The sequence below is a fragment of the Bufo bufo genome, chromosome 6 (assembly GCF_905171765.1).
Source record: "Bufo bufo chromosome 6, aBufBuf1.1, whole genome shotgun sequence".
Lineage (NCBI taxonomy): Eukaryota > Metazoa > Chordata > Amphibia > Anura > Bufonidae > Bufo > Bufo bufo.
This window is the reverse complement of record NC_053394.1, coordinates 268,172,648-268,196,945: the sequence shown is the minus strand read 5'-3', so window position 1 is coordinate 268,196,945 and position 24,298 is coordinate 268,172,648. Positions and strand designations below refer to the sequence as shown.

The 24,298-nt window shown below is 43.8% G+C and overlaps 1 protein-coding gene across 1 annotated transcript in view; it reads left to right on the top strand.

Moving 5' to 3' along the window:
* The window catches only part of HIF1AN (hypoxia inducible factor 1 subunit alpha inhibitor), a 34,272-nt gene extending 12,091 nt beyond the window's left edge, over window positions 1-22,181 (top strand). Inside the window, exons 3-8 of the mRNA XM_040437156.1 lie at window positions 2,936-3,084; window positions 5,598-5,743; window positions 16,882-16,988; window positions 18,270-18,333; window positions 19,414-19,524; window positions 21,432-22,181. Coding sequence (XP_040293090.1) covers window positions 2,936-3,084; window positions 5,598-5,743; window positions 16,882-16,988; window positions 18,270-18,333; window positions 19,414-19,524; window positions 21,432-21,476 — 622 coding nt within the window. The 3' untranslated portion in view covers window positions 21,477-22,181. The remainder of the gene's footprint in view (window positions 1-2,935; window positions 3,085-5,597; window positions 5,744-16,881; window positions 16,989-18,269; window positions 18,334-19,413; window positions 19,525-21,431) is intronic.
* The last annotated feature ends 2,117 nt before the right edge of the window (window positions 22,182-24,298 follow it).

Here is a 24,298-nt window from a genome sequence, read left to right as displayed (position 1 = left end):
TTGAGAGGTAGCTGCGTGTTCCCTGCTCTCGCCATTCACTTCTGTGGGAGTTCAGAAAATAGCCAAGTAAGCGAACGTCTCATAGAAGTGAATATAGAGAGCCGCGTGTGTGCAGCTATCTCTCCATGGTGACAGAAGCGGGATCTTTCAGATATTTATGCCATGTCCTTAAAGGGGTTGTGCAACTTTGAACAGACTTCTTCAGAGTGGCCAGACTCGCGGTGGTGATCATACTAAGGCTACTTTCACATTCACGTTTTGGCTTTCCACTCGTGAGATCCGTCATGGGCTCTCACAAGCGGTCCAAAACGGATCAGTTTTGCCCTAATGCATTCTGAGTGGAAAAGGATCCGCTCAGAATGCATCAGTTTGCTTGCAGCGTTTTGTTGAGCCAAACAGATCCGTTCTGACACACAATGTAAGTCAATGGGGAGGGATCCGTTTTCACTGACACAATAGAAAACGGATCCGTCCCCCATTGACATTCAATGGTGTTCATGACTCTTGGCTATGTTACAGATAATACAAACGGATCCGTTCATGACGGATGCATGCGGTTGTATTATTGGAACGGATTCGTTTTTGCAGATCCATGACAGGTCCGCCCAAAACGCGAGTGTGAAAGTAGCCTTACCTGGTTCCCGCTGTTGGGTTCTGGCTTCATCGCTCCACAGCTGCCTCTGCGGGTCCCGGGTTTCTTGGAATCAGCATCCTGTTGACAAAGGGCACGTGAACACTACAGCCAATCACTGGCCGCAGCGGTGACTTGTCACCCATGCGGAACGTGTTCCAGAGACTCACTGCTGCGGCCAGTGATTGGCAGCAGCTGTCACATAACCTCTGTCAACAGGATGTTGATTCTGAGCGACCCGGGACTTGTGGAGGCGGCTATGGCGCTGGAACCCTTAATGATATGACAACCCTTTTAGGAATTACTTTGTCGCATGTTTTCTTGGTGAGAGGCCTGTTACACAGTATTTTGCTATAATCGGGCCAATGTGTTAATAATATAATATGCTAATAATAATATTTTTTTGGACACTTTTAAGTTCTATCTGGCTTCTCAGTGGAGGGTTTTGCTGCTTCCATACTATGTATTGCGTGTAATACAGACCAGGAAGGGGTGGTACATAGAACATAGTGACTTCCCGTATACCATTCCGCCAGTGACTGGCCCGAGACTGCTGAGGCCAGTGATTTGCTGTAGCGGTATACAGGATGTCACTGGCTGCGGCCTGGAAAGAGGAAGGCGCAGCAGAGCTGGATCGGAGGGTTCTCTTATTATTTTACCAGCCCCACAGCAGATTACATTTAGCTGTAATAACCCCTTCAGGGTCACATAACAGGTCAGTCAGCCGTCAGAAGAGGATTCTCTTACATATTCATAGTTATGCTTTTTAAGAAACCCATTGAACTTGGATAGGATTACAGTGTTGCTCAGATCTCTTGAGGCGTGTTCTAGAAAATACATTCCCCGTGGAATTCCAATGTTAACTCCGTGTTGCGCTGTTCCTCTTGTATTCCCCCTGGACATGTATGAATAAATTGACAACTGGATGTTCTCATTTCCCTTGTCAGTTCGGCATGTCCCTTCACAGTGTGACACCGATGACAGTGTCCTACCGTGTGGGGACATTCTCTGTGGATGCCAAGTTGCTGATTTAGTATGGATTACAGAGGAACGCTCCAGAACGGTCACTTCTTGCGGCGTACTGGTATTTACTACACGACTGCTTACACAGAGCAATAAGGACTGAAATCTAAATAGTCAAGATTTCTATTAGGCCTCATGCACACGACCATATACGTTTTGCGGATCCGCAGAACATGAATACCAGCTGTGTGCATCCCGCGTTTTCCTGTTATGCCGTACTGTCCTATGTTAAAAATGTTTATTGTCCCCAAACGGACAAGAATAGGGCATGTTCTATCTTTTTTGTGGGGCGGCAGAACGGACTTACCATGGCCTCATTGAAATAAATGGGTCCACATCCGATCCGCACCAAAAATACAGTCGTGTGCATGGGGCCTTATTCTAGCATATGCAGCTTGCTAGACTGAGTACAATTATAGGGGTTTTCTGGGAATTAAATCTTGATGACCCATCCTCAGGGTATTTCACCAATATCTGGGTGGTGGGGGTCCAACTCCCTGTGCCCCCACCAACCCGCTGTTTCTAAGGGCTTCTTCACAGTATACCAAGCACAGTGCTGTCCTTTATATAGTGGCTGTGCTTGGTATTGCAGCTCAGTCCCATTCACTGGGATGGGCTTGAGCTGAGCCTAGGCCACGTGACTGATGGACTCACCCGAGCACTGCGGCCTCTTCACACAGCTGATTGGTGGGTGTGCTGGGAGCTGGACCCCCACCGATCAGATAGTAATAACCTGTTGTGAGGATATCTCATCACTATGGAAGGCCTGGAAAGCCCCTTTAAACCAGTTGTGATGACCTGATGTCCGAGGTGCTAGATGTCTCGGATTTCGCTAGCTCCATCTCAGTTTGACTATTTGGGATCTGTTGACATCTGGTGCCATTTGGATTAGAGATGAGCGAATTTCAGGTTATGAAATTAGTTCACGCTTCATTTACTGGTAAAAGGTGAATTGCGTTATGGATTCCGTTACCACGGACCAAAACGCAATTCCTTTAGAGGCATTCCGTTATTCATTCCGTCACAGTAGAAGTCTACGGGCTGCAAAATGGATCCGTCCCGTTTCCGTTATTCAGGAGAGGACTCCCCTGCATAACGGAAACGGGACAGGATGCGTTATGGTCCATGGTAACCCATTTCCCCTTACCAGTAAGCGAAGCGTGAGCGAATTTCAAAATATGAAATTCGCTCATCTCTAATTTGGATCTAATGACTCTATTACATTGACACACATTTTAAATTGTATTCCAGTTCATCTTTTTTGCTGTTTCCCTCGATTAGGTTGTATCTGCAGCAGACGCTCAATGATACCGTAGGCCGTAAAATTGTGGTCGATTTCTTGGGTTTTAACTGGAACTGGATTAACAAACAGCAAACGAAGCATGGCTGGGGCCAGCTCACCTCCAACCTTCTGCTGATCGGCATGGAAGGTAAATCCTTAGCAATCTTCTGAAGTAGCACCACGTATAAATCTGGATATGATATCTGTGGAATGTCTACGGGTGGCACCTAGTTATTCATTGCCTAAAGCAGTGTGTGAATTGTGAGCCATAAAAGTTACTTTTTCCATATGCTTTTGTCTCAGACACAGTGGAGAATGGTTACTGACATTACAACTTCAGACAGTTGCTAGATGAAGAACTTATACGAGGTGTCACCTGGAGGCCTTCTGCTGGGTTAAAGGGATTGTCCAGTCATTGAAAAGTAAAAAAAAAACAACACACACAGAATGGTCACTAAAAAAGTGTTCTGTTTGTTCCCAAGTTTATGATTTTTTTTTTTCTTGAACTGCAGGGCCACTTAAAAGGGTTGTGTCACTTCAGTAAGTGGCATTTATCTTGTAGAGAAAGTTATTACAAGCCACTTACTAATGTATTGTGATTGTCCATATTGCTTCCTTTGTTGGCTTGATTCATTTTTCCATCACAGTATACGCTGATCGTTTCCAGGGATTATGACCACCTCTGCAGCGCAGATACAAGGCGGAGGGGAGCTGCTGTCATGCGTGCCTATGAGCATTCCACTAGAGAGGCCAGCACTTTTTCTTAAAGTCTGCAACCATGACCACCTATGCTAGATTACAGGGTGGTCGTAACACCTGTATACGAGCAGTGTATAATGTGATGGAAAAATGAGTCCAGCCAGCAAAGGAGGCAATATGGGAAATCACAGTAGACACATCTGTAGCCCTAGTCTAAACTTAAAGGGGTTCTCTGGGAATTTAGAAAATGAAAATACTTAAATATTACTTTATTATAAATATATTCATATATACCTTTTATTAATTATAATGGCTCATTTTGTTTAGGGAGCAATTAGGAGAAAGAAAATGGCCGCCATCCTATTAGGACACACAAAACCTGTCCTAATCACACAGGAGGACAAGTTACTTCACAACACTGAGCTAAAGAGCTGCCTCATCCTCCTCTCTACTGTGCTTGTCAGTATACAGCTGATAAGATCTTCAGCTGAATCTCTGTAGGAATGGAGTTCATGAGGAGACATAAGGTGCAGAGAAGACGAACAGGACAGACTGTGGTAAGTGAGACTGCATACAAGGGCTGCTGCTTATTAGTCACATCCCTCTCACCCTCCTCTCTGTACTTCATGTCTCCTCATGAACTCCATATTCCTATAGAGATTCAGCTGAAGATCTTATCAACTGTATTCAGGATCATAAAGGAGGATTAGGCAGCTCTTTAGCTTAGTGTATTGAAGTAACTTCTGAAGTCCTCCTGTGTGATTAGGACAGGTTTTGTGTGTACTAATAGGACGGCGGCCATTTTATTTCCCATGAGGATTGCTCCCCAGACAACGAGCCATTAAAACTAATGAAAAGTATTTGGAAATATATTTATAATAAAGTAATATTTCCGTATTTTCATTTTCTTAATTCCTGAAGAACCCCTTTAATGTGATTTTCTGAGATTTTAATACTAATTACCTATCCTCAGGATATGTCTTCAGTATCTGATCGTTGGGGGTCTGAAACCTGGGACCCCTGGCGATCAGCTATTAGAGAAGGCAGCGGCGCTCACAGTAGAGCCACGGCCTTCTCTCAGCTTTCCCTAGGCAATGTGACGACATGTTCATGTGTGACGTGGCCTAGGCTTAGCTCAGCTCCATAGGGGCTGGTGAGCTGTGAGGAGGCTTCGTAGCTCACAGGAGCGCTGGTGCCACCCCAAACAGCTGATTGGTGGAGGCCCCAGTGGTCAGATACTGATCAGTTGTAAAAATCTCAGAAAACCCAAATTCCTTATCCTTATGTTTGGTTAAAAAAATAAAAAATAAATGAAGTTTAGAAGAATGAGAATAAAATCCGAGCGGTTATTTTCGTCTGCACCCATAATTTCAGGGTCTCGTTCGGCATTCATTTCCTAGACCGCAGTCTCTTTAGATCGAGCAGCATGCTGCAGTTCTTTCCCCCATGTGATGTCAGTGTACAGATACCAATGGGTTAACTAGGAGACTGATCGAGAATGGACATGCGTTCGTATTCTCTCTCCCTGCTTGGAAGTAGATACTCCCCGATCCTGGGCTTGGGAAGGAGTGATGTCATGGGAAATATGTACTTCATATAGCAATGCACTTGATGCTGATGAATGGGTAGTGGAGAGAAGGCAGGTGATGGACAGATGCCAAAAATACAATACACAGGGTTTTTTGCTGCAGATTTTAGTGCCTATTAGTCCTTTTAGAAATCCACGTTGTAGTTCATATTTGGAATCAACATTATGGGGGGGAAAAAGGACGAGCATGTCCTTTCTTGGTTTTATAAGATGGGGCTAAATCCACTACTAGATCCTCAGCATGTAAAACTGAAAATCACATTATTAAAGTTGTGAAGTCACTAGTTGGGAAGTGGTTCATTGGGGATTTCTGTTATCAGGATGTCTGACTTGTCTGTGTACGTGTCTGAACTCACGTTGCTGTTTGTGTGCAGGGAATGTGACTCCGGCGCACTATGACGAGCAGCAGAACTTCTTTGCCCAGATTAAGGGCTACAAGCGCTGTATCCTCTTTCCACCCAAGCAGTTTGAATGCCTCTATCCTTACCCTGTTCACCATCCCTGTGACAGACAGAGCCAGGTGAGTCATATTTTGGTCGCGCTGCCAGCATACTGTCCCACTCTGATTTTTCAGATGCCTGAACGTGTCGGATGTTCTGGGAACCATGAGCAGATTTTTCCAAGGCTGCTGCTAGTGTTAATGGGTGATGTAAACCTTCTTGAAATGTCTGTGCTGTTTAGATTATCCCAGGTTTTAATTTGGTGTTTTGCTCTTGGCGGTGCCCTCGCACGCATTAAATGCCCCTTCTATCTTCAGCTGGGGCACGCAGGACTAAATAGCTGTTCTGTATCTCAACATTTCTTACCACCACGGGTGCTTGCTGTGGGTGTTCCTTTAGGGTGCACCATAAAGAATTTTCATTTTTTCACTTTTGTTTTTTATTCCCGGTCTTCCAAGAGCTGTAACTTTTCCCTTAACATAGCCATATGAGGGCTTTATTTAAATGGGTTTTCTGGGAGTTTTATATATGATCAGTAGGGGTCTGACACCCGGGCCCCTGCTGATTAGCTGGTTGAGAATGAACCGGTGCTCACAGGAGCACCGTGGCCTTCTCCCTGCCCACCATCGCCAGCGTTGTGCTTGGTATTGTGCTCAACCCCTATTCTTTCCCTTGGAGCTGAACTGCACCTAGGCTCCGTGATCGATGAACATGACGTCACATGGTCTAGGCAGTGAGAAGGCCACTGCACTACTGCGAGCGCCGCTGCCTTCTCAAACAGCTGATCGGAGCCCCACTGAGCAGATACTGATGACCTATTCAGAGGATAGGTCATCAGTTTAAAACTCTCGGAAAACCCCTTGTATTTAATACAATTTAATTGCACCATTTAGGCCAGGGATGGCAAACCTGTGGAAAAACTGTTGGAAATCTCCGCCCTAAAATACTCGCTTGTTTTCTGTGACTTGTCGCTGTGTAGCCGTAGCCTTAAAGCGGTTGTCTCACTTCAGCAAATGACATTTTATCATGTAGACAAAAGTTATTACAAGGCACTTACTAATGTGTTGTTATTATCCATATTGCTTCCTTCCTAGATTCATTTTCCATCAGATTATACACTGCTCATTTCTATGGTTATGACCACCCTGCAATCTATTAGCGGTGGCTATAGGAAAAAGTGCTGACCTATGCGTACTCTCACGGTCCCAGCCACCAGAGAGAGCTGCACTTTTTCATACAGTGTGCAAGCACGACCACCACTGCTGGATTGCAGGGTGGTCGTAACCATGGAAACAAGCAGTGTATAATGTGATGGAAAAATGAATCCAGCCAGCAAAGAAGGTAATATGAACAACCAAGATACATTAGTAAGTGCCTTGTATTCACTTTCTTTACATGATAAATGCCATTTGCTGAAGTGACACAACTTACCATATCTTGTATTAAAAAAAAAAAAAAAAAAAATTCTTAGTGGTGTGATATTGAAAAAAATTGTCTTGTTTTATAGTGTTCACTGTTGCCTTTATTGTAGGATTACAGCGATACCAAATTTCTTATGCTTTGCTACTTTAAAAAAAAAATATATAAAAACTTAACAAAAACTATTTGGCTTGTGTTGCCATATTCTGACACTCCTAGCTTTTATATATTTCCATCTCCAGAGCTTTGTGAGTGCTTGTTTCTGCAGAGGGAATGTAGTTTTTATTGGTACCATTGGAGTACATATGATTTTTTTTTTTCTGTGAAAACATGACCAAAAAAATGGCAGTTCAGGCGTCTTGATTTATTTTTTTTGTCTGCTATGGCATTCAACTTGCAGTATAAACATTTTTATGTTTTAGTAGTTCAGACATTTTCAGATGCTACAGTACCAATTATGTTTATTTCTATGTTGTTTTTTATGTATAATTGGGAAAGGGGGTGATTTGAATTTTTAACCGTTGTTTACTTTTTTAGTTGTCCCCTCAGGGGACTTGAACATGTAGCTTTTAATACTATAGTACTGCAGTGTTTGATGCTTGTGACTTTTTCCTGTTAAGCCCTGTAACAAGCAGTACCTTACTGACCAAGCGTTTTTCTTCCTTTTTTCATCGTCACTTTCCAAGAGCTATAATTTTTTATTTTTTTTCCATCTATATAGCTTTATGAGGGCTTGTTTTTTGCAGGACAAGTTGGCGCCATTTTGTGGTACACATAACGTTCTGATTAACTTTTATTAAAGGGGTTGTCCGGGTTCAGAGCTGAACCCGGACATACCCTTATTTTCACCCAGGCAGCCCCCCTGAGGCTAGCATCGGAGCATCTCATGCCCCGATGCGCTCCCTTGCCCTGCGCTAAATCGCGCAGGGCATGGGCTCTTTTGTTTATCATAACACACTGCCGGGCGGAAGCTTCCGCCCGGCAGTGTGTTTGGTGACGTCAACGGCTCTGATGGGCAGGCTTTAGCGCTGCCCTAGCCGTTTTACTGGATCTCCAAAAAATGCTTTTGCTCTGTGCGATTTAGCGCAGGGCAAAGGAGAGCATCGGAGCATGAACTGCTCCGATGCTCAAGTCAGGGGGGCTGCCTGGGTGAAAATGGAGGGATGTCGGGGTAAACAGCAATACTGCCACTGCGTTTTTACGTTATAAATTTTACGACGTTCATTTTTCGGTGTATAAATAACATAATATCTTTATTCTCTGGGTCAGTATGATTACAATGATACCGAATACATATAGTTTTTTTTTAAGTTTTACAGCTTTTTTTCCAATAAAACGCTTTTTCTTTTAAAAGAAAAAAATGTTTTTGCATTGCCGCTTCCCAAGACCCATAACTTTTTTTATTTTTCTTTCTATGGAGTTGCGTGAGGGCTTGATTTTTGCGGAACGGCTTGTATTTTTCATTGATATCATTTTGGAGTGAATGGCGCTTTTTAAACGCTTGTTATTAATTTTTTTCGGTGACAACTAAGAATAAATTCGCAATTCAGTTTTTATTTTATTTTTTACATTTCCGGCGTTCACAGTAGGGGATAATTTATGTGATATTTATGTAGTCCAGGCGATACCAAACATATGGGGGAGATTTTTTTTTGCAATTTTTTTCATTAAAAAGCGTATTTTCAATGGAAAAAAAAGCTTAATTTTTTTTTTCATGGAATATTTTTTTTATTTTATGTGCTTTTTTTTAACCACTTAATAGTACCACAAGGGGACTATAACAGTATTTTGATTGCTTTTAAAATGCAATACACTATCCCTATAGTGCATTGCATTTTAATGGCGCCAGAAAGGCGCAGCCTGCTGGAAATTACTAAAGGCTGGTCTGGGGCCTACATCAGACCCCTGCCAGCCTTCACACACATTGGCACCCCGCGATCGCATTTGCAGGATGCCAATGGGAGACAGAGGGAGTCCGCTCCCTCTGTCAGCACTTTACATGCCGCGGGCGCCATTGCCCGCAGCATGTAAAGTGTTAAACAGCCCAGATTGGCACTCCTGCTGGTCCGGGCTGTTAGAGCAGGTCCGCAGCTCTCATGTGAGAGCCGGTTCCCCGCTGCACGGGACACCCGTGAAGCGCTTAGACTGGGCCGCCGTAAAAAAGCCTAAGGCCCCTTAGTGACCGCCGTAAAAAGGCGTATGGGTGGTCACCAAGGGGTTAATAGGAAGATGACAATGGCCGGTCTGGAAGCCTTCAAAAGGCCACAGGGACAGGGGGGCTAATCATGGGTCAGAGAGAACCCCCTCCCTCTCACTAAATGCTCAGGTGCTTTGGTCCCTATTGACTTTGGCATCTGAGGGGTTTAACACAGCAGTCACCCACTGGCCGTGGCGGAAAAAATGTAGTGCAGTCTGCAATCATCATGTTATAGAGCAGGAGGAGCTGAGCAGATTGATGTATAGTTTTCTGGGAAATGATTTAATATAACCTGTATTCATTTATTCATGTTCCTGCACATTCTGGACTTTGAAGTCAAGAAGACAGTCCTATCAGTGACTGACAGCCATCTCTGTATACAAAGTTATAGAGTGAAGGCTGTCAATAACCTATAGGACCACCTCCTTGATTTAAAAGCCCAGAATGAGCAGAATTCCCTGAAACTTGTCTATCAGTCTACTTCGCTCCCCCATCTCTATAACGTGATTCCTGCAGCTCAGACACCATGACACTGTGGACCACCCCTAGACTATAAATGCGCATTTAACTCTGCAAGGTCGTTTCTAAACATCCTTCCAAAGTTAGAAGCTGCACAGAGATTGTACAGCTGTGGGAGCTGGGAGCCAGTTGCCAATGAAAGTTCTCCACAGAGAAGGCACAGATTTTTCATTTTACTCCCCCTACTTCCCCATCACTATGTACTCATATTCAATGGCCGCTGTGTATTTACCATTTACTGCTCCGATTGATGTGATCATTGGGTTCTATGTGACTGCCCAAGTTGCTAGGTCTTAGCAGACCCAGATCAGCTGTGCAGTGAGCTACTTCAGCCCCAGTTACAAGAGAAATCAACAATAAAAGAAAAAAAAGTTATGACCAAAAAAAAGCCACCACTAGCCCACACAGCAGCTTCTAGCCTTGCTTCTGCAATGTAAACTATATTTCTCTTATATCAAAATAACTGCAATGAAAAGGTAATATAAAAAGTGTTCTTGTACTTTGTGATGTAAAATAAAAAACATGAAACAGACTATATTTTACCTCCTTTTTAAAATTTACCGGGTATGAAAAATAGAAACAAAAAATATTAAAATAAAAATTTCATAAAAAAATAAAGCCTGATGTACAGAAAAGCATGGCTTTCAAAAACGGATGTTAAAAAAATATAAATAAATAAATATATATATATATATATATATATATATCAATCATCTATTTCATTTGATGTTTGTGGGTGTCGTTAAAATCGACAGTATGCACTATAACAGTGACATCTACAGTACCCCGCCCCTTTAACAGTGACCTCCACAGCGGCTTGCCCCCTTAACAGTAACATCCACAGCGCCCTCCCCCTTAAAGGGGTATTCCCATCTCAGACAATGGGGGCATAAGCCCCCATTGTCTGATAGGTGCGGGTCCCACTTCTGGGACCCGCACCTACAATGAGAATGGAGCCGGGAGAGCTGTGGCTGGAGGACCCCTGATTTCCCCGCTGCTCCCATAGAAGTGAATGGAAGCGCACAAGCAGCCCCTGCTCCTATTCATTTCTACGGGGCAGGCGGAAATAGCCGAGCCAGCGCTCGGCTATTTTCGGCAGCCCCATAGAAATGAATGGAGGGCGGCTGCACATGCGCAGTGCGCCCACCCTTCATTTTACCGCTCCGTTCATATTGTAGGTGCAGGTCCCAGAGGTGGGACCCGCTCCTATCAGACATGGGGGTATATCATAGCAATATGCCCCCATTGTCTAAGATGGCAAAACCCCTTTAACAGTGACCTCCACAGCGGTCGCCCCTTTATTAGTGACCTCCACAGTACCCCGTCTCGTTAACAATGATTTCCAGAATAACCCGCCCCCTTAAATGGAGAAGCGCGCCAGGCAGGGAATAAAACAACGTTTTCAGTACTTTTGCTGCATCTGCCTTCAGGAAGAAAGGCATCATCAGAAACACACTGCTGGCTACACGCAGGTACTGCTGACGGCTTGGGATGGTTTTGGGAGGTGACAGGTTCCCTTTAACAGTGTCCTCTGCAGCAACCTGCACCTTAACACTGACCTCCATAGCGGACTGTCCCCTTAATTGTGACCTCCACAGCAGCCTGCACCTAGGGTGGCCAGAGGTCTGGTTTTAGGCAGGACAGTCCGGCTTTCAGACTCCCTGTCCTCCGTCTGGCGCAGGGCCTGGACGGACACAGGGATGTCTTTTTTAACAGCTCACTCTCAGACAGCAGCACTTTGCTGCAGGGAGAAAGTCACCCTCCCTTCCACCCCTCCAGCTATCAGAAGTAGATTTTTACCTTCAATTTTTCAACCCCTATTGGCTGCGGAAGGGCGTGCGTGGCCTAACCCGGCCGAGGGCGTGTCTTAGCGGGACCTGGGGGTGGGGTTTTTAAGTCCGTCTTTTGAGGGTGGCCTCAATGGCCACCCTACCTGCCTCCTGAACTGTGACCTCCACAGCACTCCGCTCTCTTAACAGTGTCAACCACAGCGCCCTGCCCCTTAAAGGAAATCTGTCACCAGGATAATCGCAGATGTGCCTTTGTTCCAGCAATAGATGTTTTCTATCTTCTGTAAATCCAGTTTATTTGGAATGCAAATGAGCCAGTAAGGTGCCCAGAGGGGCGTCACTCTTGCAGGAAGGAGCCCAGGCACGCCTGCTGCTAGTGCCCAAGCCCACCCTCATGCTGGGAGCAGGGAATGGCTTGAATGTGATGTAGGAGGGATGGGTGCACACATTGTGGCAGGAGGCGTGCCTGGGCTCCTTCCTGCAAGAGTGACGCCCCTCTGGGCACCTTACTGGCTCATTTGCATTCCAAATAAACTGGATTTACAGAAGATAGAAAACATCTATTGCTGGAACAAAGGCACATCTGGAAATAAGGTACTAAGTGCTATTAGACTATGGCTTTACTTCAATAGCGATTATCCTGGTGACAGAGTTCCTTTAAAGCTGACCTACAGCAGTGAAGAAAAATGGCTGGGTTGTTATGGAAACCTGGAGTAAAAATGTGTATTTGGAGGCTGGAGGACCTGCAAGCTTCTATTGGCTGATAAGGGTCATGTGAACAAGCTTCTATTGGCTAATGCATTTTTTGGGAATATCTCACGAACGGTACGTCCTAGAGAGCTGAGACCTGGTCTAAAATCTTCCCGGACACCAGATGTACCTGTGTGCCAAATTTTGTGATTGTAAATACGACGGTACGGATTCCTTTAGCGGACATACATACACACACACACATACACTCACATACATACACTCACTCAGCTTTATATATTAGATATACGGAAAAGGTGTCTGGTCAGGGAGGAGGCCAAATAACCTGGTCTTAAACTGGCAAGTTTAAAAAAATGATCGGCATATCTAACGTATGTGACACCTTGAATGGACAATCTGGGCTGGTTGGCGTCACTTGGCAGGCAGTGTAAGTATATGGTACCTGCAGCGTCTACATGTAGCCAGCACTCATCTCCTCTCATGTTTCAGAATGCCAATGTTTACATAGCCTACGACTGTGGCATCCCGTTATAGTGACAGGAGTGAAGAGCTGCCTGGCATTTTTGTTCTAAAGTGACAGCGTGTTAACCAACTTTACATCTAAGATCATAAAACGGAGAATGCTAGGTGTCAATCTTGTAAAACTGTGTTTCCTCAATGTTGGTAAGTTAAAGGTAACCTCAGGCGTGTATTGTATGGAGTCACTTCTACAGCTGATGGCTGGGAGGAATTTGATTTCCATAAATCCATTATCGGATTCCTCCCTCTCATGAGTGGGTTTAATGATATGCATTCTGGCACTGCTAGTTATGGTTTGCCCACAAAAAGCAAATCTGGGCTTTTCAAGAGCGAGACACTTACTCCCCTGCCTGAGCAGAAGCATTTTCCATTTCTTTAGAACATGCATCTTGGAAAGCCATAACTTTTATATGGTGCACACCTAAACAATTGCCTTTTTACGGCGGTGCGAGTCAGGCCGGACGCGGGTGTCCCGTACATTCCGTACAGGGTGGAGCGGGTGTCTAGCTGTACATAACATAAGTAGTACAGTAGTTACAACAGAGCAGCGCTCACTTGCATAGATAACTTGAGAAGCACAGACACACCCTGGACTCGGATGGGAAAACTTGAAGAAAAAGGTGAAGTCCGGCTTCTCAAATGTTGAATTTTATTTCATGCGGTTAAAACTTTCCATAAACAAGATGTGGTCCGAAACGCGTAGAACGTGTACCCTATCTTGTTTATGGAAAGTTTTAACCGCATGAAATAAAATTTAACATTTTAGAAGCCGAACTTCACCTTTTTCTATAAGTAGTACAGTGTATTATGGAAGCAATCAAATGATTGCATGTCAAATCCACCTTTTTCCCTGAAAATGTTTTAAAATGGAAAAATAAAAATATTTGGTATCACAGCATCTATAACGACCTGAACTATACAATGATCGTGTGATTTACCCCACACCGTAAACGCCATAAACAAAACCAATTCCAGACTTGCCATTTTTTGCTTATATGCCAGAACAAAAATGGATTCGAATGCAATAAAAATTTCTTATGTATCCCAAAATAGTACCAATGAATACTGCAAGTCATCCCACAAAAATAAAGCCCTTGCATAGCTTCCGTCAAGAGAACAATAAAACAAAAGTTATGGATTTTGGGATGCAGCAATGCAGAAACATTTTCTTTTCTCCCCCCCACCCTTTTTTTTTTTTTTCTTTTATTAAGCAAAAGTAGCAAAATGTAAAAAAAAACTATAGTATCGCACTAACCGTACTCAGAGTAAAGTACTGCTGAGTAAAGTGAACATCGCAAAATGTAAAAAGTCAATGGCAGAAGAGCCTTCTTTTTGTCTATTCCATCCCCAGAAAGTTAATACAAGTTAATCATTGAGTTACTGTGTATGTACCCCAAAATGGTGCCAGTAAAATCTACAACTTGTCCCACAGAAAACATGCACATCAATAGAAAAATAAAAAAAAGTTATAGCTCTTGAAATGCAGTGGTTTTAAAAATAAAAATACTTGGTCACAAGGCCCAAAACAGGCCGGTCACTAAGGGGTTAATTCATTTTTTATTCTTGTTTTCAGTGATTCACAGAGCTTTATTTATATATTTTTTTCTTTGTTTTTGTTTTTAATTCCCGGGAATGTGTAAAAAAAAATAATTAAATTTTAATAGCACAAAGTGCAACTAATATACTTTTTAAATCATCCCCTAAGTTTTTAGTTGCCGTTGGAGGGGCTAAAAGCTGCAGTTTGGGCTTCTGAATGCCTTTTTAAAACAATTTTTTGACATTTTTATATATCTTTTTGTTATTGTTTAATTTTATACTTTTTGCCCCATAAGGTCATACAAGAGCTTTGGGAGGCATTTTAACATTACTTTTTGTTTTCTTATTGTTGATATCTACTGTAACTAGGGGCTCACATATTAGCCCCAGTTACAGGGGGCATACAGCCCCCCTGAAGCTGTTTGAGGCTCACTGCAGAGGTAATCGCCAGCATTGCCAACTCCTGATCTGTATACACAACAGGCAGGGACAGTATAAAATAGCCTCTTCCTTCTCTATGGGGACCTGGCTGTCACTGACAGCTGGCTCCCTGCTCCTACAGCTGCTAATTCTGCAAGATCGTTCAGAAAAGTCCTTGCAAAGGTAATTGCTGGACCTCCAAGGGGTGGTCCAAAACTGGTTTATATACTGTATGTATGCATTCTAGGATCACTCTCCTCTTTAAGCCCCCCTCACCCCCACACACACTAATGTGTTTTAGGGTACAGTCACACAGTGCACCTTAATAGTGGCTGTGATGCCATGAGAACCATACAACCCTGCAAGCTGTACCAGTATTCAAGTAAGGCTACTTTCACATCTGCGCTTTCCCTTTCCGCTATTGAGATCCGTCATAGGGTCTCAATAGCAGGGGAAAACACTTCAGTTTTATCCCCATTCATTGTCAATGGGAACAAAACTGAACTGAAGGGAATGGTGTGCACCAGAATGCATTCCGTTCCGCGTCGTTTCGTTCCCATGACGCACACAAAAGTGCTGCAAGCAGCGTTTTTGAGTGCGTCCTGGGATGTGGAGCAAGACGATCCGTCATGACACACAATGTAAGTCAGTGGAGACGGATCCGTCATGGCTATTTGAGAGGGAATACAACCGGATCCGTTCAGAACGGATGCAGACGGTTGTATTATCATGATGGAAGCGTTTTTGCTGATCCATGACGGATCCAGCAAAAACGCAGATGTGAAAGAAGCCTTACTCATTATAAACGGATAGCTTTTTCACTGTGCTTTGCTACCAGCCGTGTAGTATCTGTGCGGCCATTAACAATGCATTATGAAAAACCAGTCGGTTTTCAATGAGTTACTTGAATAGCAGTAGGCCTGTGGTTCATGCCACGCAGGGCTCTACCGTGTGGCTTTACCCTTACAGGGACTATGGATGGGAGCTGCGAACAGCACCCTTAACTCTGGCTCATAGGCCTCTCATAGATGCCTTTCTTAAAGGGGTTCTTTGGGAATGATTTTAAGATGACCGCCAACAAACTCTCCTACAATGTGTAAAGGACTGGTTGCCTCCACTTGCAGAGCTGCCTATGGTGGTGAGGGGATGGGACCCGTCTACATATTACTCTCTGGCACTTGCATATACTACATAATGATGAGTTTTCTGTCAGGCTTCTCAGCTCTGATGACATATCATTGGCAGGATTACTTCATTACCATCTATTGTTCAGCAGTGTAGAGTGTAGGGAGGTCCTGCCGTCTCACGCCCCCAGGCAGCTCTGCAAGCGGTGGCAACCAGTCCTCCTCACATTCTAGGACAGGTTGCTGGCGGCCATTTTAAATCATTCCTGCAAAATCGTTTTTAAAGTGTTGACCAGTGAGGAATCATTTTTTAGGATAGGCCTCATAGTGGGTTAAAAACGTGAGACTACTCACCTCAACGTTCCCCTGGTTCCTGGTCCCATTTCAACACCCATGAGATGCTTGTCAGCCAGCCATTGGCCATAGCGGCGACCCATTCCTTGGCATTTCCTTTATATTGAGATGGGTAGTAGAGGTAGTAGTTAATAGAGACTAGCGGGTACCCAGTAAGCATTGGCACCGGATGGGCAACTCGAGACGCTTTTTTTTTTTTTTCACCCACTCTATGCCATTTCCTAAAATTATTCCTAGGACAAAAACTTTAAAAGCAGCTGGGGTTAATTTTTTTTTTTACGTATTTACCTTGCCTTTTTTTCATATTTGTGTTGCCCGCTGCTTCAAAATGCTGTGAAGGGGTAGGTGCTGGTCAGTGACATCACTTATTTATTCTGTACTGCCATCTGCTATAGGCCTCCACACAGTCTTCTACTTCTTCAACTAATATCGTCACTGGGGTCTGAAAGTCACAGTAACATCCATCATCAAGGGTACTGTGATCAAGCCTGCCGTCATATCTAAAGTGTCTGTTCCACCAGTCTCGCATGCACTTGCTATGCCCTTTTGTACCATTTGTGGCTGTTGGAGGGATAGGTGCACATTCCAGCCTTTAATATGTACATGCATTTCTTTTCTCTACATGATAGGTGGACTTTGAGAACCCTGATCTAGAGCGGTTTCCTAACTTCAGAAATGTGCATGGCTACGAGATCGTTGTGGGGCCTGGCGATGTTCTGTATATCCCAATGTATTGGTAAGAGGTTTGCTTTAAAGGGAATATCTCAACGTATTTCATTTTAGTTTCAATAGGTAGATTTTACCATGTGTTTTAAAGGGATCTGCTCGGAATGTATCAAAATGGCCTCCAGAAATCCAGCCTGCCAACATACCTTCTCATTTACGGTCACTGCAGTACTACCTATTCTAGAGTAGGAACTCTGCTCTACGATAGATAGTAGTGATGCGATCCTTTGTCATGGCTGAGCAACCTGACAGGGACCAGGATGAAAGGCATTTAAGGGTACTTTCACACTAGCGTTAGTGTGATCCGGCAAGCAGTTCCGTCATCGGAGCTGCCTGCCGGATCCGCCGATCAGTGTGACAACTTACAGTATTTGTAGACTGATCCGTCTACAAATGTATTGCAAGAACGGATCCGTCTCTCCGCTTGTCATGCGGGAGGACTGATCCGTTTTGCAGTCTTTTTCACAGCTCTCCTGGTCTGCGCATGCGCAGACCGGAAGGACAGATACGTCCTTCAGTTGTTTTGCAATGCTGAATCTGGCACTAATACAAGTCAATGGGAATTAATGCCGCATGCTGCGGTATTATGTCCGGCCAAAACGCCTGACAGTGACTGAACGGAAGGCATACTGATACAAACTGAACGGATTTCTATCCATTCAGAATGCATTGGGATATGCCTGATCAGTTCTTTTCCGGCATAGAGCCCTTCTGATGGAACTCTATGCCAGAGAAGAATAACGCTAGTGTGAAAGTGCCCTAAGTCAAGAGTATTCCCGCATACCTTCGCCAGAGGGCTCAAATAATGTGACTACAGTCAACGCTATGTATAAAAAAAGGGTAATTGATGATATTCAAACAACAATTTTATATCCATCCCACCCCATCAGAAATGGCAAATAATGTCAATGATCAGTTTCAAGGACCTTCATAGATACAGTGTCATGCAAAAGTTTGGGCACCCATGGCCTTCACAGTCCTCTGATCTGACCATCGTTGAAAATTTGTGGATAAACCTTAAAAGAGCAATGCATGCAAGATGGCCTTTTGCTTCAGGCCCCTTTTCTTTCTTTTTTTTGTTATTTTGAAAATGTAAAATGATGAAAAAAATAATAGTTTTTCCTTCAATTTGCTTAACTGTTCACAGTAACAGTCATTTTGACCAGGGGTGCCCAAACTTTTGCATGCTCCTGTACACTACGATGTCCAGATTTTAGCTCGCTTAGCTTATGTAATTAAAGTTAAAGCATTCCTTTTTATGTTGAGTTGTGAAATACGGTTACCATTACAGGTGGCACCATATAGAGTCACTCATGGACGGAGGGACAACAATTACAGTCAATTTTTGGTACAAGGTATGTTTTATGGATATTTAATGTACTCATCTACACTTAGCTGACAATTCATTAGTTGTTGTTGGGCAGTGTTTATTAAAGGGCTTGTCCACAACCTATGCCCAGAATGTGCCATAAATGCCTAGGGCCTAGACCTATGTCTAGAATGGGGCTTCCCCAACCCCTTTCCATTTGTACGTCGCAGGCAGAGGATTACAGAAACAACTGAGCTCATGACTCACCTCTATAAGGCTACTTTCACATCTGTGTTTTTCCTTTCCGGTATTGAGATCCAGCAGAGGATCTCATTACCAGAGAAAAACGCTTCCGTTTTGTCCCCATTTATTGTCAATGGGGAGAAAACTGAACGGAGTGCACCAGAATGCTTTCCTTTCCATTTGGCTGCGTTCCAAACAGCGTAGCACAGCAATCTGTGCAGTGTCTGAGTTAGGGGAACAGCATCGCTTGCTGTGCCACTCTGTTTCAGTAGCTCTCATACACCGCAATGGGAGCTAGTGAAACAGCAGGTGCCTGAGCACTGCTGTTTCCCGGCCGGCTGGTGATCGGGACTGTCTTTCATCTCGCCTTAGTAACAGTGAGATCCTACAAACCCTTTTAAGTATAATATAGTGTTAAAATCTGCAAATGACATGAGCTTTGCCATATAGTTGCTGGTTTCCAGACCTACCTAAGGCTGATTTCACACTTTACCATCTCCGGCAGGCTGTTGCTGCAGGGAGCAGCCTGCCGGAGATGTCGTGATGCTACCTGACACTCGCCGGCCCCATTGACTATAATAGGGATCGGTGGAGATCCGGCCACAACTCCGCAAACGCCCGGCAGATTTTTGGCTTATTTGCCAGGTTGCGGCTGGATCTCCACAAGTCTCCATTATAGTCTAAGGGGCGAGATGGTGATGCGGTAGCTTCCTGCAGTGCCAGATCCAAGCATTTCCAACAGGCTGCTCCCTGCCAGAGATAGTAAACGCTAATGTGAAACCAGCTTCACATCTACCAGGGCCTGACTTTAAAGTAACAACCAATACATTTATTCTTTTTGTCTTTTTAAACTTTTATTTCACTTTGATCCCGATGTAAATAGGGTGCGCCGACTCCAAAAAGAATAGAATACCCACTGAAAGCACACCAGAAGGTGGCAATAATGAGAAACATTGAAAAAATGCTAGGAGAAGCCCTTGGAAACCCACAGGAGGTAAGTGACATTATATAGGGATTATGCAAATTAGCATTATTTATTCAATAAGGTGCTTATTCAGACAACCCTATATTTGTGTCCGCATCCGTTCCTTGGATAGAACATGTCCTGTTCTTGTCCACAATTGGACAGTGTGGACGCCTAAATCATCGTTTGCCGACAGCAGATCGTGCCGTCTAAACAGCGTCTGCTGCTGGCAAACAATGATTCTATATGGGGATGAGTGATAGCATTAGCGATCTCTCCTCCCCATACTGTGGAGGAGATCGCTCCATGTAAATACAGCTTTCTCCTCCACTGACGAGCAAGTGATTGTCAGGAAAGAACAGTTCTGTCCCGACAATCGCTTGCTACGTTGGGCCATGTAAAGGGACCTTAAAGGATAACTGTCACATTTAGACCCTAATTTCAATTTTCATATATGTAGTTACTAATAACATGATATTCCAGAATCAGTTACTATTAGACTGACTTACCCCATATTTAATAAGATTCAGCCCTTAGCAACCAGTCTGCATAAAACTGTAATTTCACTATTCAGTTAAGATGGCCGCCACTGCCCTCACCCTGAGGCTAATCCCACCTGCCCTCACTAGCCAGTAACAATAGCCCCCCAAAAGTGTCAGTAACCAGAGCCCTCCCCCTAAAGGGTTAATCTCCTGCATCCCAAAGGGGTCCTCTTACCACATGTTGCTTTCATTTATACACTGAGCAGATGGCAGATCTCCCTTCCCTGGTCTGCGCTGCTTCAACCCTGCATTCTTCAGCTCTGCTGAGTGAGGGAGCGCCTGCAAAGCACAGGGACAGGGAGAAGTGCACACAGCCCAGGCACTGTTATCAGCTGCTGAGGAGGACCTGGCTTTAGTCATTTACTTACAGTCCCTGGCTGTCTGTAATCTGACCTTGCACGCAGCCTGCTTCTGCACACCATGCCTAGCAACCCTATTTTAGGCAGAGGTAAAAGTAGGCAGTAGAGGGAACTAAAATGTGGAATTAAGGGGTAATTGAATACACAGTGAAAAGTTGAAATAGGGCCACCAAGGAGATATTAATCACCACAATCCATTACTCAAAAAAAATAAAATACGACAGTTTATACGACATACTTTAAGACTATGACTAAAATTCTGCAGTTTTCGCGCTGGCCATTGAGCCTAATAATATGCTGACAATTCCTGTTCTGTAAGCTCTGAAAAGCATAATGCAGCATACACTCCATGACTCCCCAGAAACAAGTGGTCATGTAATGTGCCATGTGACTCCAAATGGAGCTGTGCCCCCTAGTGGGGGCAACAGGCAGTAGAGATTTACATTAGTATGTTGGTGGCAGAACAGGATAAGGTGCTTTGTATGGAATTCAGCCCCCTAGCCTTATCGATGTAACCGGAAACAATTAAAATCGTATAGGCTGCTGATTTTCTGAAAAATAAAATGTATTTATATTATAGAAAACGTTCAATTTGTTCCAAAATGTCATCCCAAGATAAGAGGAAATGAAGATTTTAAGAAAAATTAGCAGATAACTAAGATCGATATTGCAAGTCCTTACATATAATAAGTAATAGTAATAGATGCTGGAAACTTTCTGTGATGAGGACAGGAGCTTCCTCACGATCTTGTAGTACACGGTGTCCCAGAAAAATGAAATGGAGCCGCCCCCACCTAATGCCCAAAGGAGCAGCTCCCCCTGGCCTGACAGAGGGCAGTAGTACAGGAGATGTAGTACCGCGCTGTATTGTAAGGAGGAGAAACTAGACAACCAATACAAATGACCATGTTGATTGGTTGGACCTGAGTCTGGTTTCAACTTACAATGGCCCAGGAAAGACCGGAAAATATTGTATTACAGTTGCAATCTGCAAAATATCCTCCTTTCACTTTAAGAATCTGTCACTTTTTTCCAGGTTGGTCCTTTGTTAAACATGATGATAAAGGGCCGCTACGACTAATGCTGGCATACCGAGGAGTCACAATGTGTCTACGTGACTGCTGCCGCTGTCTTGAGTCACTTCTGAAACGACTGACAAGAAAAACTGCAGATTGAAAGCACTTACTTGGCCACCTTTTCTCCTGTACATTGGTTTACACCACTCACTACTGTGTTTTTATAAATTTTCTCCAGTTTTTTTTAATATTTTGTCGGCAAAGAGGAAGAAAATAATCAACAAAACAATGCAATACGTAAGTTTGTTGTTTGCACTCTGTACAGGCAGTGAACATTTGGGCCATGGTCACCCACCCTGTCTGCCTGCAAAACCTGTTTACTTCATCCATTCACTGCATCCAGTCCAGTATCCAAAGACCTAATAAGCTGAGCTTTCTTGGTCTCCTGTCCGGTTCTGGTTTTATAGAACATGGTCACGAACATGGTCCTGGTTTTAGAGCGAAACTTGCGCCCTACAGACGTCATGAAGAGGAAACTGTTTTGAAGAAGGCAAGAGGACTACTCAGGCAAATGTTTTCCTTGCAACACAACTAGATAACGGTCACCTTTAGCAAGCAGCGGCTACTCTACTGATTTCTAGGACCTATTACTTTGAGTCTAATGTGGAATCGGTGTTTCAGAATTCAAAATTAATAATTTTTTTTTTATCAGCTTGTAAATTATAAAAACTGTTGCAGAATGCTAATGAAATTCTACTTTTTACCTCTCATTGCTGCTTTTGAGGAGTTTGTATATCCGAATATGAGTAGATAAAACCAAATTGAGGAACCTCCCAGTGCCTATAACAGTAAATCCTCCAGGCAATCAAGATGCACATTACTTGTCAAGATGCCCCTAGTCCCACCCACAAGGAGCGCTGATAGGGCAGACACTATGAGCAGTTATGATGGTGAACGTTGTTGGGTACACTTATACGATCAGTCAGTGGGATGGCTTAGTGCATTAACACATTGGTGGCTTTTACGTAGGCTTGGAAAACCAGCTTATCGCTTGAGCAAATCTGAGACCGTTAGGCACTGGTTACCACGAACAGACTCGTGGATTCTGGTCCGGAATTATACCTGTTAGTTGGGAATTGTCTCTGTGATCACATTAGCGTTGGTCCACATTAGCGTTGCCATGATTGATGTAAAAAATGACAAACAAACATCATATAGTACATGCCAATCTCTTCTGAACGCATCTAGAACCAGCCCTGTACCTCACATGGATCCAGGGATCTCCCCATTCATTGCTCCAGATGTTCTGCTAGATTCTTTTCAGACTGGCTCTTAAGGGGGCATGTCTTTTCTGCAGTAGCTCTTTCCCTGTAACTGCCACAGCTTCCAACAGTAGATATGGCTGGTGCCAAATGAAGATTTGAACTGAGCACGTGCGACCACCTCAGTGAGGTGGACAAGAAAAAAGGAAAAGAACAAACTGCAGGTGGCGCTATACAGATACATTTCATTGAATAGCTCAGTGGCTATTGTAAATGTTTAATTACTTGCAATTACTAATGTATGCAGATCCAGGTGCTGGTTTGAAAAATGTAGAATGTATTTAGAGGCATAACCCCTCTAAAGAAGCTCGCTGCCTGAAGTGTATTTCAGCAGTAAGGGTCCATTCACACGTCCGCAAATGGGTCCGCATCCGTTCCGCAATATCAGGAACGGGTGCGGACCCATTCATTCTCTATGGGGCCGGAAGAGATGCGGAGAACAAACTATGTGCTCCCCGCATCCGCATTTCCAGAGAGCGGCCCCGAACTTCTGGGCCGCGGCTCCGCAAAAAAATAGAACATGTTCTATGGGGAGTGCCGGCCGGGTGTATTGAAGATCCGCAATACACCACAGACATGTGAATGGGACACCAAGAGATAGAAAAAGTAATTGTTTGTGTCCTACCAACCTTTCTTGTGCATCCTCCATTCACTAGCAACTCTGCCCTTAGCTGAACATTAGAGAGTAATTAGAGAGAGAGACTGGTTGCTAGGGACATGCTGTCTGACAATTCCATGCAATTTCACACAAGAGGATGAGGTTGTCAGGCAGTTTTTCCCTAACAACTGGATTGTAGCAGGCTGACAGTAGCCATATCACGCCATTTACGGCTGCAAATGAATCCGATTTTTCTAACAAATATGGTACCGCCGGAGGTCTCTGCCAAATCTTTTTAACGTAAACTCAATTTGTAATTAATAATGATCTCTATGTGCCCGAGTCGCCCCGTGTGCTAGGCTTTCTGTACATTGCTGTTTTGTACTTTCTGATTCTTAGCATTTTTCTTGTAACCTCACCTGGTTTCGTTCTTCCGGATACAGTGCATATTGAATGGTATACAGATATCATTACTGAGAAATAACGGGGGCTTTAGTTTGCCGTGTATGTTGATGGACTTTTGGCTCCGACCCGGTTAGGAACGTGCGTGATTCTGTATAGTGTGAAAAGCCGCCAGAAATAAATTCCTCTATTTTATAGCGATTGAACAGTTATGCTGTGAATGAGTTGCTTAACGAATCGTTGGTTCCTCACGATGTATATATTTTTTTTAATTGAAGTTTTGCTGCCACATGAAGATACAGGGGTGATTTTAGAACCTGAAATGATTACCTCGGTGACAATGCTAAAGTCAAAAGTGACATTAATAAGTGATGCTTCATTATATTCCTCCTCATCGTCTCCATTATCTGCTATCGTAGCAGATCAGTCAGCCGAATCGATCAGTATATGTAGGTGGCGCTTAATCCCTCGTTAAAGTAGTCATTTGTGGTGATGATGATGATACAGATGGATGGGATTCCTGTTAAAGCAAACTTCCTCTTTCAATTTCTCCATTGCCTCATAA